This window comes from Amblyraja radiata, chromosome 10, assembly GCF_010909765.2.
Source record: "Amblyraja radiata isolate CabotCenter1 chromosome 10, sAmbRad1.1.pri, whole genome shotgun sequence".
In the NCBI taxonomy this organism is placed as follows: domain Eukaryota; kingdom Metazoa; phylum Chordata; class Chondrichthyes; order Rajiformes; family Rajidae; genus Amblyraja; species Amblyraja radiata.
In genome coordinates this window covers 68551416-68566034 of record NC_045965.1, presented here as the reverse complement: position 1 = coordinate 68566034, position 14619 = coordinate 68551416, and the positions used below count along the sequence as shown (strand labels likewise).

At 42.7% G+C, this 14619-nt stretch overlaps 1 protein-coding gene across 1 annotated transcript in view; it reads left to right on the top strand.

The window, feature by feature from the left end:
- The window catches only part of syde2 (synapse defective Rho GTPase homolog 2), an 88016-nt gene that overhangs the window by 31236 nt on the left and 42161 nt on the right, over nt 1-14619 (top strand). Inside the window, exon 3 of the mRNA XM_033029096.1 lies at nt 6759-7870. Coding sequence (XP_032884987.1) covers nt 6759-7870 — 1112 coding nt within the window. The remainder of the gene's footprint in view (nt 1-6758; nt 7871-14619) is intronic.

Here is a 14619-nt window from a genome sequence, read left to right as displayed (position 1 = left end):
GGAATGGATGGCATGCTTATTTTCAGATTTCAACAGCATATTGGTTGAATCATTCATCCGATTTGGATATCTTAAAGTGCAAAATTTTGTAGAATTCACTTTTGAGGAAAATGTTGGAGATTTGAATCATATCAAAATAGATTCTGATCTCGTGTGTAGGTGCTGGTTTAAACTGAAGATGGACACAAAAAGCTAGAGTAGCTCAACGGGTCAGATAGCAGCTCTGGAGAAAAGGAACAGGTGATGTCACCTATAGACAGTAGGTGCAGGAGTGGGCCATTCGGCCCATCATTCAATGTGATCATGGCTGATCATCCCCAATCAGTTCCCCGTTCCTGCCTTCTCCCCATATCCCCTGACTCCACTATCTTTAAGAGCTCCATCTAGCTCTTCCTTGAAAGTATCCAGAGAACCAGCCTCCACCGCCCTCTGAGGCGGTGGAGGCCGGTTCTTTACTCCTTTACTCCAGAGATGTAGGTCTGGCCTGCTGAGTTACTCCAGCTTTTCGTGTCTATTTTAGATTCTGATCTCTTCAGGTGTTTTTGTATTAAATTACACAAATCCTTGGCAGGGCATGGGGGGAATAAATCCTTGTTGGATTTTCTAAGAAGTTGGTGATTTGTAGGTCTGGTGCAAGAGTGTAATGAGTAAACATTAATGTAAGAAGCGTTGAAAGCTCTTCAGAAATGGTTGTATTTTCAGCCTCTCACTGAAGGGCTTGATGATGTTTGAGGCTATTGCACGCATTTCTGAAAGAATTGTGCATTCAAAATTGACTGTACTACAGTTGGGTGAGAATCAGCCCCATATTTCCCTGTTTTAAGTGCTTGGCCCAGCACATAATGTGCTATGATCTACAAGGCTAGAGACAAATTGTGGGGTAGGTGTGGTGTTTTTTTAGCTGACATGAGGAGAATGACGAATGGCTACAACAGTTGGATTTGATGGGGGTATTAAGCCCAGGTGCAGTGATACAGCTTGAAATTGCTTGCCGAGAATGTCAAGGGTATTTATTATTATATTGCTGCCAAACAATTTTAATAGCAAGTTTCACCTCGGGCAAAATTCTGTCGTTACAAACTGAAAGGAAGTTTTACTCTTCATACAGCAGTGTTTGTAGCAAATCAGCCTTGCAGCAGGCGTACCAAAACCCCAAACACAAAATACAACAGATGCTGCAATTCAAAAGTAAAACACTTTTGGAAATAGTTTAGTTTAGTTTATTGTCACGTGTTCTTTTGTTGCGTGCTATCTATCAGTAAAAAAGACTACGTGATTACAATTGAGTCATTTACAGCCAATATAGATACACAGTAAGGAGTCATTTACAGCCAATATAGATACACAGTAAGGGAATAACATTTAGTGCAAGGTAAAGCCAGCAAAATCTAATCAAGGATAGTACGAGCCCGCCAAGGAGGTAGATTGTAGTTCAGCACTGCTCTCTGGTTGTGGTAGGATGATAACAGCTGGGAAGAAACTGTCCCTGGATCTGGTGGTGTGTGTTTTTTTGCACACTTTTGTGCCTTTTGCTTGATGTGAGAGGGGATAAGACGGAGTGACCGGGTTGCGACTCGTCCTTGATTATGCTGCTGGCCTTGCCGAGGCAGCGTGCGGTATAAATGGAGTCAATAGAAGAGAGGTTGATTTTAGTAATGGTCTGGGCTGCGTCCACTATTTGCTGCAATTTCTTGCGGTCTTGGATGGAGCTGTTCCCAAACCAAGCTGTGATGCCTGATAAAATGCTTTCTATGGTGCATCTGTAGGAGTTGGTGATAGTTGTAGGGGACATGCCGAGCGTCCTTTGCCTTCTAAGGATGTAGAGGAGTTCTTGGTCGTTGCTTCAACATGGGTGGATAGTCCAGGAGAAGTTGTTGGTGATATTAACTCCTAGGAATTTGAAGTTTTCAACCATCTCTACTTCGGCAACGTCAATACAATCTGGGGTCTGTGTACCTCTTTGCTTCCTGAAGTCCATCACTATCTCCTTTGTCTCGCTGACATTGAGAGAAAGGTTGTTTACTAAACGTGGACATTATTGAACTGTCCAACAGAGAATGCCAGGAAGATATTACCTGAAGAGTAGACTGTAAACCTCTATTTAGCAACCAGTACAGCTGTATACCTATTTATGTGAACAAGGATGGAAATATGCTATAATTTACTTTTGGCAGTGTGGAGGCCACTGGCAAGGCCAGCGTTGATTGCCCATTCTATCTGCCATCAATGAAGTGACTTGCTGAGGTCTTCCTGAAAATATTTAAGATTCCACCACATTCCTGGACACAAGACATACTTGGGCAAGGATTGTATGTTGCCTGCCCTGAAGGACAATCCTAAAGCAGATGGGTTTTTAGTTTTCCAGTAGTTTATGGCTTCCAGACATTTCTTGGGTTTGGAGTCCCCAGCTGCTATGGTGGGAGAAGACAGTAGATTCTTTGAAATTATGCTGGCTGCTTAGCTCTGAATTTCTTCCTTTGGGGAGTGGAGTAGATAGATGTCACCTGTGCTATACGGCTGCTGTACAGACATTTTCCATAGATATGTGTAAGAAGGAACTGCAGTTGCTGGTTTAAATCGAAGATAGACACAAAAAACTGGAGTAACTCAGCACGACAGGCAGCATCTCTGGAGAGAAGGAATGGGTGACGTTTTGGATCGAGACCCTTCTCTCCAGAGGTGCTGCCTGTCCCACTGAGTTACTTCAGCGTTTTGTGTCTCTTCATCATATTGGGGAAGACAGGCCTGGACTATTTAGAATTGGGCTGAAAGGCTGCAGAAACAATCACGTTAATAAATTCAGAACTGAGTGTGGAATTTGCAGTCAAATGGGATTAGAGCAATGTTTTAACCATATTTAAAGAGAGTTATTTGAATGAGTACTTCCTTGAGAGCTGAATGGCAACACTGCCCTTGTTGCACCATGTTGTCTGCCCAAGGAAACACACAGATTCCAGGAGAAATGTCACAGAAAAGCAACTGATTTCATGCAGTAATGACACCGACCGCATTTGGAACTTCTGCCTTGTGTTTCATTCTTTGCTCCTCCTTTCCACACTGCTTTTAAGTGTCAGCCACTAAAGGAAAGATTAATCTTTCTTGGTCTAAAAATACCTCATGTTGTTACTGTACACTATTGAATAACCTTGCAGTTACTACTCGACTTGCAGTACAATGAGTAGCATTGTTTGAAATTATCATGAGTCCCTTTTTTCTTGACTACAGTAGTTTCATGCCAGATCTATACTGCAAAGAGTTAGAGTATAGGCCTTTCACTGTTCAGAAATATTTCCTGCTCCAATGTAGAGAATCAGATTAGGATAAAAACATTTGGAGTACTGTGTGCAGATGTAGTCACCATACTCACTAGAGACAGGATGAGATTGTACTGTAGAATGAGATTGTACTGTCGTGCTCCAGTGCTCACTACATTATTCAACCTCTCCCTGGCCAAGTCCTTGGTCCCTGCCTGCTTCAAAAAATCCATCATTGTACCGGTACCAAAAAATGCCTCCCCAGCCTGTCTGAATGACTATCGTCCGGTGGCCCTTACCTCGGTAGTCATGAAATGCTTTGAGAGGCTGGTGAAGAAACACATCTGCGCCTTCCTCCCTCGGAACATGGACCCGTTGCAGTTCGCATACCGTCCGAACAGATCCACGGACGATGCGGTCTTCCAGGTCTTGCACACTGCTCTCTCCCATCTGGACAGCCAGAAGGGGGGCTACGTGAGGATGCTGTTCATAGACTACAGTTCAGCCTTCAACACGGTAGTCCCCACCAGACTGGCCAGGAAGCTAATGGAATTGGGGCTCAACACCTCCCTGTGTGGCTGGGTCCTGGACTTTCTCACCGCCAGGCCCCAGTTAGTCAAGATGGGAGGGAATACATCGAAGTCCCTCACCCTGAGCACAGGATCGCCCCAGGGTTGCGTCCTCAGCCCCCTATTGTACTCCCTGTACACACATGACTGTGTGGCTAGGTTCAGCTCCAACTCAATAATTAAGTTTGCTGATGACACTGTGGTGGTGGGCATGATCTCAGACAACGACGAGAAGGCCTACCGGGAGGAGGTGGCTGATCTAGCACTCTGGTGCCAGGATAACAGCCTCCTCTTGAACATCAAAAAAACGAAGGAGCTGATCATGGACTTTAGGAGGGCACATCATCCGAGGACGTACACTCCATTGAGGATAAATGGGGATCCTGTGGATAGGGTGAACTGTTTTAAATATCTGGGAGTCCACATCTCCGAGGATATGACATGGGCATCACATGCCTCAGCACTCGTGAGTAAGGCAAGGCAGCGCCTTTACCACCTCAGGCAATTGAGGAAATTCAGAGTGTCTCCGAGGATCCTCCAGTGCTTCTACGCAGCGGCGGTGGAAAGCATCTTGTCCGGGAACATTACCATCTGGTTTGGGAATTGCTCTGCCAAGGACAAGAAGGCTCTGCAGAGAGTAGTGCGTTCGGCCGAACGCACTATGGGAACTTCACTCGCCCCCCTGCAGGAACTATACATCAGGAGGTGCAACTCCAGAGCCAACAATATCATGAGAGACCCCTTCCACCCCTGCAACGGACTGTTCCAGCTGCTACGGTCAGGCAAACGCCTCCGTTGCCATGCGGTGAGAACGGAGAGGTTGAGAAGGAGTTTCTTCCCAGAGGCCATTCGGACTGTAAACGCCTATCTCACCAGGGACTAACTCTACTGAACGTTTTTCCTTCCATTATTTATTATGTAAAAGAATATGTGTGTTATGATTGTGTTTATAGTTTGTTTGGTTGTTTGTCTTTTGCACAAATGTCCGCGAGCATTGCCACTTTCATTTCACTGCACATCTCGTATGTGTATGTGACAAATAAACTTGACTTGACTTGACTAGAAGGTAAGGATGAGATTCACCAGCATGTTGCCTGGATTTGAGGCTTCAATTATGAGGAGTGATTGAGGAATAGGCTGCGTTTGTTTTCTCTGGAGGCTGCGGGATGAATCTGATAGAGATATGATTGAAACATATAAGATTAAGGGCTTGGACATGCTAGAGGCAGGAAACATGTTCCCGATGTTGGGGGAGTCCAGAACCAGGGGCCACAGTTTAAGAATAAAGGGTAAGCCATTTAGAACGGAGACGAGGAAACACTTTTTGTCACAGAGAGTTGTGAGTCTGTGGAATTCTCTGCCTCAGAGGGCGGTGGAGGCCGGTTCTCTGGATATTTTCAAGAGAGAGCTAGATAGGGCTCTTAAAGATAGCGGAGTCAGAGGATATGGGGAGAAGGCAGGAACGGGGTACTGATTGTGGATGATCAGCCGTGATCACATTGAATGGCGGTGCTGGCTCGAAGGGCCAAATGGCCTACTCCTGCACCTATTGTCTATTGTCTATATGTAAAGTTAGTACAGGCAGAGATAGCGGAGATATTCAGAATCATCTTCCATGACCGGGGCATCAAAATGGTGTAGGTTTGAGGTGAAAGGAAGAAGCTTTAAAGGGATTTGATGGGAAACTGCTTTATATCTGGAACTTGCAGCCAAAGGAAGTAGTGGCGATACAACCATAATGTTTAAGAGATGTTGAGACACTTAAATAGGCAATCAGTAGAGAGATAGGGGACGAGTGCAGGGTAATTGCATTAATATAGGTGTGGATACACATGGTGTGACAAATGGTCCATTTCTGGACTATACCGCTGTGACTGACTGCTTTTGTTTCACTGAAAATTGGCTGCTTTGTTGTCTTATCTGATGTAGAACATATTAATAGCGTAGGCATTTGTTCCAGACATCTCTGGTGCATTTTCAGTATAAAGTGTAATAGAATGTGTGGAGTTCCCAGGCCCTGTTTTGGCATTCTACTTCCACAAGGATGGAAATTAAGTATGACATTTATTAGCTGACTATTGGCCAATTTAATCTATTGCGCTGTTTTATTTGTAAAACCTGGCTGCAGATTGATTTAATTAACAAACCCAAGTCGTTATTTTCATGCTCTGATGTTAGTTCACCTTGACATTTACACTATTTTGTATGAGCAATGCCATACTGAAAGTCAGCTTCAGAAAATAGGGGGTGAATACAGCTGCTGAATTGTTGAGCAGAATACTGGCTATATTGCTGCTTGCATGAAATGAAGACCATATGTGATGTGAATTGATATTTTGACTTAAAGATTAAAAGTTGACTTTTTAAATTAGGTTCTTATTGCTGACACCAGCAGAGCAATATGTATTGCATTCCTTCCTTGCTAGGATGCTGGCATGTGAACACAATTCCCTTTATCTTGTTCGAGTTGCTATTATTTACCCCTGAGTGAGACTTTATAGATCGCCAACAAGCTGCTTCACAGCTCCCAACTTCTGTGGGAAGAGAGCAATTCTTGTGAAATTAAGTATAGATTCTTTCCTAATGTATAATTCCAGTGACGATTAGGATGAATAGGACACGGAGAATTCAATATTGTCTTAATACATATTTCCCCCAACCCCAGTATACAAGGGGGCAATTGCAGCACCACCACTAAAATGATGAATGGGCACAGAGTTGTTTTAAAGATTGCAACGGGACCGCACAGTTCATCCACTTGCCAGCAACATGAGTAAAACTGATTGTTTCATGTAGCAAGTTAAACCGACGGTTTCATTTTAACAATTTGTCAATCGCAAATATGTTATGGATGTGTTAAATTTAAAACATTTTTTTTTCAAGATTTGGAATAGTTTTTGTATGGACCGTAACATGATCTTAATTTTGGTTTTAGTACATACCGTGGATCCTTCCAATGGCTCTGTTTGTGCAGTGGCAGTGTTAGCGACAGCAGCAACAACAACAAATGAATTCTCACCACCTTCCAGCCCTAGCCCTTTGAAAAAGGGGACTGCAATTACCTGGTCCTTTCCTGAAAAGATAAAGTCTCCTCGAACTGTGAGGAAGCTTTCAATGAAAATGAAAAAGCTTCCTGAACTTAGCAGAAAATTAAGCATCAAAGGGACTTCAAGCCATAACTGTAATGACAATAATTCATCATCCAAAGGCACCTATGGATCCTCGTTATCTTCTGGAATTGTGACAAACGCTGCTAGTAGGAACGTCATCAGTCGTTATCACCTGGATACCAGTGTTGTATCGCAGAACTGCAAAAAGAAAAGTTCGGGAAGCTCCAAATCTGCCAGCAAAGGTGGCTACCTCAGTGACGGTGATTCACCAGAGCTCGTAGCTAAAGCGGGGAAGCACTCTTGTGAAAGTAAACCTACAAAAGGGAACGTTGCTTCAACTGCTCACAAAACACACAGCGCAGAAATTGACATTGATGCTTTTAGGCATTACAGCTTTGTGGATCAGCCCAAATGTTCTCAGTATATTTCAGGACTAATGAGTGTACATTTTTATGGTGCCGAGGATTTAAAGCCACCAAGGATTGATTCTCGAGAAGTATTCTGTGCCATACAAGTAGATTCCGTCAACAAGGCCAGGACTGCCTTATTGACGTGCAGAACCACGTTTTTGGATATGGACCACACATTTAATATTGAGCTGGAGAATGCACAACATCTCAAGCTGGTGGTCTTCAGCTGGGAGCCGACGCCACGCCGGAACCGAGTTTGTTGCCATGGTACTGTGGTGCTACCCACACTCTTCAGGGTATCCAAGATGCACCAACTGGCAGTAAAACTTGAACCTAGAGGCCTCATCTATGTCAAACTAACTCTGATGGAACAGTGGGAAAACTCATTGGACAGCCCGGATGCAGAACGAGAGCCAACGGTCTTTGGCGTTGAGGCGCGGAAAATAGTTGAAAAGGAAAACACAGGCTTGAGGGTGCCATTGTTGATGCAGAAATGTATCGTGGAAATTGAAAAACGAGGTTGTCAGGTAAGCCCCAAGTCACTTTATTTCAATTGGAAAAGATCTGTGTTTTTATATTGTGCTACATATTTCATATTTCATAATGTCAGAAGGTTTTAAGGCACATTCTGAAAATGTGAATACGTTATCCCGACAGATACTCCAACATCGGGAGTCTGCTGCACTATTGGAGATGTGTGGCCTTTTGGGTGAAATATTAATTTTGAGATGATTTGGATAGGACAAATAATGCATTGCACTTTGCAAAGACCCCAGTTACTGTGCTGGCCAACACACATCTCTCAAGTAACACCATCAAATACAAAATATTTGTTTGTAATTGTTTAATTATGGGCCCTTGCTATGTATAATCTGTCATTCACGTTTTTCCTTGCTTAGTGACTAAAGCACAATCACTGTTATAATTTGTTGTGAATTTAGTTTAATTTAAGTTTAGAGATACAGCGCGGAACCAGGCCCTTTGGCCCAACAAGTCTACGCCGTCCAGCGATCCCCGCACACTAACACTATCCTAAACACACTAGGGACAATTTACAATTTTACCGAGCCAATTAGCCCACAAACATGTACGTCTTTTGGAGTGTGAGGGGAAACCGAAGCACCCGGAGAAAACCCACACAGATCACGGGGAGAACATACAAATTCCGTACAGATAGCGCCCGTAATCAGGATCAAACTCGGGACTCTGGCGCTGTGAGGCAGCAACTCTACCGCTGCGCCACCTTGCTGGGATATTTTGAAGGCATAAAATGTACGAGAGAAATGCATGTTTTGGGAGCAGAGAAGTTCAGAAGTGAATAAGAAATGTTTAACATTAATTATTGCTGTCAAAATGGATAACCTTTCATTTATTCACATATACTTCCTCTGCAATCTACTTATCCACTCTTTCAACCTCTACAAATGAACCTGGGGCTTCTCTGCAATGACCAAGGTTCACGCTCCTCTCAGCTTTGTATTGCGATATCTCAAAGTTTGTGGATGTTTAATTCTCTCTTGAGAAATATTTTTGCTAGAGTGTGGAGGAATTTGGCTTAATATCACTTGGTCACACCATGAGAAGATAGGTCTGTCTCTCTTCATTTCAAGCCCGCAAGCAATCCCATTTCAGCTGTGGACCAACTCTGGTTCAAATGGGACACCATCAAGAATACTTGTGGATAAATAATTGATGTTTACAAGGGATTAGGTTTTATGCAGAAGAGGCTCAAATTTCCTGGAGTGAAATCAAGAAGCTATAAAATAGGTTAAAATGTTTTATGTTCTTTCCCCAAATAATACAATAAAATAGCAAGAAGAGGTCATCTTCTTGCGAATGGTATGTTAGCATTCATAGCAAAAGGATTTGAGTATAGGAGCAGGGAGGTTCTACTGCAGTTGTACAGGGTCTTGGTGAGACCACACCTGGAGTATTGCGTACAGTTTTGGTCGCCTAATCTGAGGAAAGACATTCTTGCCATAGAGGGAGTACAGAGAAGGTTCACCAGACTGATTCCTGGGATGTCAGGTCTTTCATATGAAGAAAGACTGGATAGACTCGGTTTGTACTCGCTAGAATTTAGAAGATTGAGGGGGGATCTTATAGAAACGTACAAAATTCTTAAGGGGTTGCACAGGCTAGATGCAGGAAGATTGTTCCCGATGTTGGGGAAATCCAGAACAAGGGGTCACAGTTTAAGGATAAGGGGGAAATATTTTAAGACCGAGATGAAGAAAACATTTTTCACACAGAGAGTGGTGAATCTCTGGAATTCTCTGCCACAGAAGGTAGTTGAGGCCAGTTCATTGGCTATATTTAAGAGGGAGTTAGATGTGGCCCTTGTGGCTAAAGGGATCAGGGGGTATGGAGAGAAGGCAGGTACAGGATACTGAGTTGGATGATCAACCATGATCAGATTGAATGGCGGTGCAGGCTCGAAGGGCCGAATGGCCTACTCCTGCACCTATTTTCTATGTTTCTATGTTTCTATCTGACCTTCTCAAGCCTGCTCCACCAATCGATGTGATTACGACTGCATGCCTTATCCCTTCTTTGCCTGTTCCCCATAACTATGAATTACCCAATCTTTAAAATAAATTCTACTTCATTGAATATCTTTCATGATCTTGCCTCCACTACCCACTGGGGTAGAGATTTCCAGCATTCATCACTGAGAAGACATTTGAATTTATTCATCTCAATGACTACCCCTTTATCATTTAACTATAAAATGTACACTCTGATGTTCATTAGTATCATTGTATGTACAGTAAGATCACCACTCATTTTACTAAGCTATAAGGAACATGGGTCTAACCTTTTTTAATCTAAACATGATGGGTGAAGACAAGATTCTTAGATTATTATCCAGTGGTAAGGTAAATGGGCCAAAGCAGATAAATGTAGTTTAACATTGAAACAGAACAGAATGAAATTGTAGACACAGTGGAGCAGTGGTCGAGCTGCTGCCTCACAGTGCCACAGACCCAGGTTCGATCCTGACCTCGGGTGCTGCCTGTGCAGAGTTTATATGTTGTCTCTGATCACATGGGATTTCTCCAGATTCCTCCCAATTTCCAAAGATGTGCAGGTTTGGTGGTAAATTGGCTGCTGTAAATTGCCCCTAATGTGTAGGATTCAAAAGTGGGATAGCATAGAACTAGTGTGAATGGGTGATTGCTGGTTGGTGTTTCCTTGGTAGGCCAAAGGATCTATTTCCATGCTGTATCTCTAACCTAAACTAAACAAGGTAATTCCATGTAAAATATTGTGAAAGGTGTGTAAATCTGGGTCTCAGTTTAATTTTTCCTCTAGCTTTAAAAATAAGCCCTCTATGTGTATATATGGTTCAATTGCCATCTGAAGGTTTCTGTGCAATCTGCTTCCACCACCTTTGGTGAGCAAACCAGACGATGTGTTCATGTGTTAAATGTTATGCCCTCCCCACTTAACATGTAATTCAAATCGAAGATAGACATAAAATGATGGAGTAACTCAGCAGGGCAGGCAGCATCTCTGGAGAAAAGGAATGGGTGACCTTCTCTCCAGAGATGCTGCCTGTCCCACTGAGTTACACCAGCATTTTGTGTCTATCTTTGGTTTAAACCAGCATCTGCAGTTCCTTCCTACACATGTAATTTAAATCTATGACCTCTCTTGCTAAACCACTTGCAAAAGGAAGCACTTTCATTACTTCTATCTAAACTTTGCATTTGAAATACATTTTTGTACATTTCATTGCCTGTAATTTACCGGGATCATGAATGGTGTTCGACAAATGAGGCTTTCTACCCCATCTCACTTTTGCTATTCTAAAGAGAAAGTGGATATTATTTTTACACTCATTTTTTGCATATCTATGATCAACTTCCTGAACTTTTATTCAAAGCCATGATATCATTGGAATAACACTTCAGCTATGACCTAAACAGTGATTCATAGATGTGTGGCGTGACTGGTTTGGTTTTACATTCAGTGCTCCTTGATATATATATCCAAGTATCCTGCAAGCTTGCTTGACCTTGACAACTTTGTGAATATGTACTCCAATTTTCTTTGACCAAAAATTGTACCATTGAGCTGTTGTAATATCACACATTTTTCAGCGCTTAGCGCAGCTTATCAGCAGCAGAAATATATGCAACCACAATCTGTAACCTTATGGTTCACATTTCCCTGACTCTCACTTATTATTCAGCCCAGGAAAACAGAATCATAAAAGTGGGCAACACAGAAAATGAGCCCTTACAACTCACCTAACCTATGCTAATCCAATTTGACTTCATTAGACCCATATATCTCTGTGCCTTTTATACCTGCACCTGTCCAAATGCCTTTAAAATGTTGAAATTGTATCTGCCACCAGCACCTGCTCGGGCAGCTTCTTCTAGATTGTGATGGGCAGGGCCATGTGATCTCATCCTTCCCATATTTACATTTCTCCCCACTCACCTTAACGTGTGCCCTCTGGTTCTCAACTTGCATCACCCGGAAAGAAAATTCTAGCTGCCCTATTTATGTCCTTTGCGATTTTAAATCTCTATAATGTCTATGTAATAAACTCAGCCTCCTATAATCCAGTGAGAATAAATCCAGTTTGTTCAATCACTCTTTTATAACTAGACTTTGTGCCAGACTTTGTTGAGAACACATTTGCTTGTGTTCAGTTTTGGTTACCCTGCTATAGGAAGGATGTTACTGAGCTAGGAAGAGTGCAGTGAAGAATTGAGGATGTTGCCAGGACTTAGACTAATACAGCGTGGAAACGGGCCCTTCGGCCCAACTTGCCCATGTCTGCCACCGTTTGGCCCATATCCTCCTAAACCTGTCCTATCCATGAACCTGTCTAAATGTATTTTAAACATTGTGATGATACCTGCCTCAACTACCCCCTCTGTTCTACTTGTTCACTTTGTCCTCAGGTTCTTGATTCCCCAATTTTGGTAAACATATCTATGCATCTACTCCATCTAATTCTCTCATGATCTTATACACCTCTATAAGATCATCCCTCATCCTCCTGCACTCCAAGGAATGAAATCCTAGCCTGCTCAACCTCTCCCTGTACCTCAGCCCTCGTGTCCTGGCAACATCCTCTTAAAGCCTTCTCTGCACCCTTTCCAGCTTAACACCATGTTTAGGGCCTCAGCTATAGTGAGAGATTTGTGTTCACTGGTGTTCTGGGAAACTGTATTGAGAGTGCAGGGCTTGAGTTATAAAGAGAAACTGGATAGCCTGGGGCTTTTTCCATGGATTGTAGGAGGCGGAGGGGTGACCTTGTAGAAGAAAATATAATCATGAAGGGTGTATATATGTCTTGCCCAATGTAGGGGAGTCTAAAATAAGAGGGCATCGATATAGGGGAGTAGAAAGATTTGAGAGGCAACTTTTTCCCACACAGTGGGTATGGAGAATGAGCTGCCAGAGGAAGCTGTAAAAACAGGTCCAATTACAATGTTTGGGCAGGTACATGGATAGAGTCATAGTTATGCTGCATGAAAACAGGCACTTTGGCCCAACTCCATGCTGACCAAGTTGAAGTTGTGATGTGTAATGCTTTACATGCTGGAACAGCTCAGTGGTTTACTCCTGACCTTATCAATTTCCTTTACATCTTCAGTGACTATTGGACATTAAATATGCAAATATTGGTTGCAACCAAATAGATGTTTTTCTGAGGTATTTCCAGGAAATATTGAGCAACACATTTAATATCACTGAATATGTGCAGTATCTTGTGTGTTATGCTATTGTGGTTCAATTTCCTTGGTGAATGCATTCCAACGCTGTGCTCTGGATTTGTGTGTCTGGAGCAACATCTGTTAGCTTTTGTTTACTGTTGTTTGCATTGATGTTACTCTGGGATATTCTGTGCTTTTATACAAATTAGTGTTAGCAGGAAGGGCAAGTATGTTTAATGATTGTTATCACAAGCATAATTGCATCAATGTCAAAGCAATCTGATCAGTGTAAAGAATTTGAAGAAAGTAAACTATCCTCCAAGGCCTTAAATTTAGACACTTATAAAAACTAATTTGGGAATTGTTTGCATTGATTCAATTCAATCGTGTATTTTGGCTGTGCATTAAGGAAAAGGTGAAAAATGTGGTTGAAATTGTCAATGGGCTGCTTCTTCAGTTGGTGGAAGTATCTCTCTGGGCTCTCTTCACTTGGCTCCTTGTCTTCATTCCTTTATTGTGAACATCCAAAGTTTGCTGCATGAAGTTAGTCAGATGCTGCGAACAAGCTTGGGTGGTGTATATAATGGCGACAATCTATATGCTGAAGAAGACTCGATCTCTGAATTCATTGACTCAAGTGTGTTGAACATTTGCTGTGAGTAGTCTTTCAGCTCAAAAACGTTATTCTTAAATCATCAATGTTATTTCAGAGAGATGGGACAAGATTCAGCATCTCAGATGTAGTCCCATCTCTTGCATAGACTCCTAGAGTTGTACAGCACAGAAATATGGCAAAACAACGGGCGGCACAGTGGTGCAGCACTACAGCTACTGCCTTACAGAGCCAGAGTCCCAGGTTCGACCCAGACTATGGGTACAGAATTTGTACCTTCTCCCTGTGACCTGCGTTGGGTTTTCTCCAAGATTTTCGTTTTTCTCCCACACCAAAGACGTACAGGTTTGGAGGTTAATTGGCTTGGTATAAATGTAAAATTGTCCCTCGTGTGTGCAGGTTAGTGTGTGGGCATCGCTGGTCGAGGTGGACCCGATGGGCCGAAGGGCCTGTTTATGCGCTGTATCTAAACTAAATTAAATGTGCCTTTTGCCCCAACCTACGGTGATGCCTATTTATGCGAATCCCACTGTGTTGGGCTCATATCCCTCTGTATGCTGTCATTGTATCTGCCTCCACCACTTCCTTATAGATCTTATAGAAATTTACAAAATTCTTAAGGGGTTGGACAGGCTAGATGCAGGAAGATTGTTCCCGATGTTGGGGAAGTCCAGAACATGGGGTCACAGTTTAGGAATAAAGGGGAAATCTTTTAGGACTGAGATGAGAAAAACATTTTTCACACAGAGAGTGGTGAATCTGGAATTCTCTGCCACAGAATGTAGTTGAGGCCAGTTCATTGGCTATATTTAAGAGGGAGTTATATGTGGCCCTTGTGGCTAAAGGGATCAGGGGGTATGGACAGGATACTGGTACAGGATGCAGGTACAGGATACTGAGTTGGATGGCAGTTACAGGATACTGAGTTGGATGATCAGCCATGATCATATTGAATGGCGGTGCAGGCTCGAAGGGCCGAATG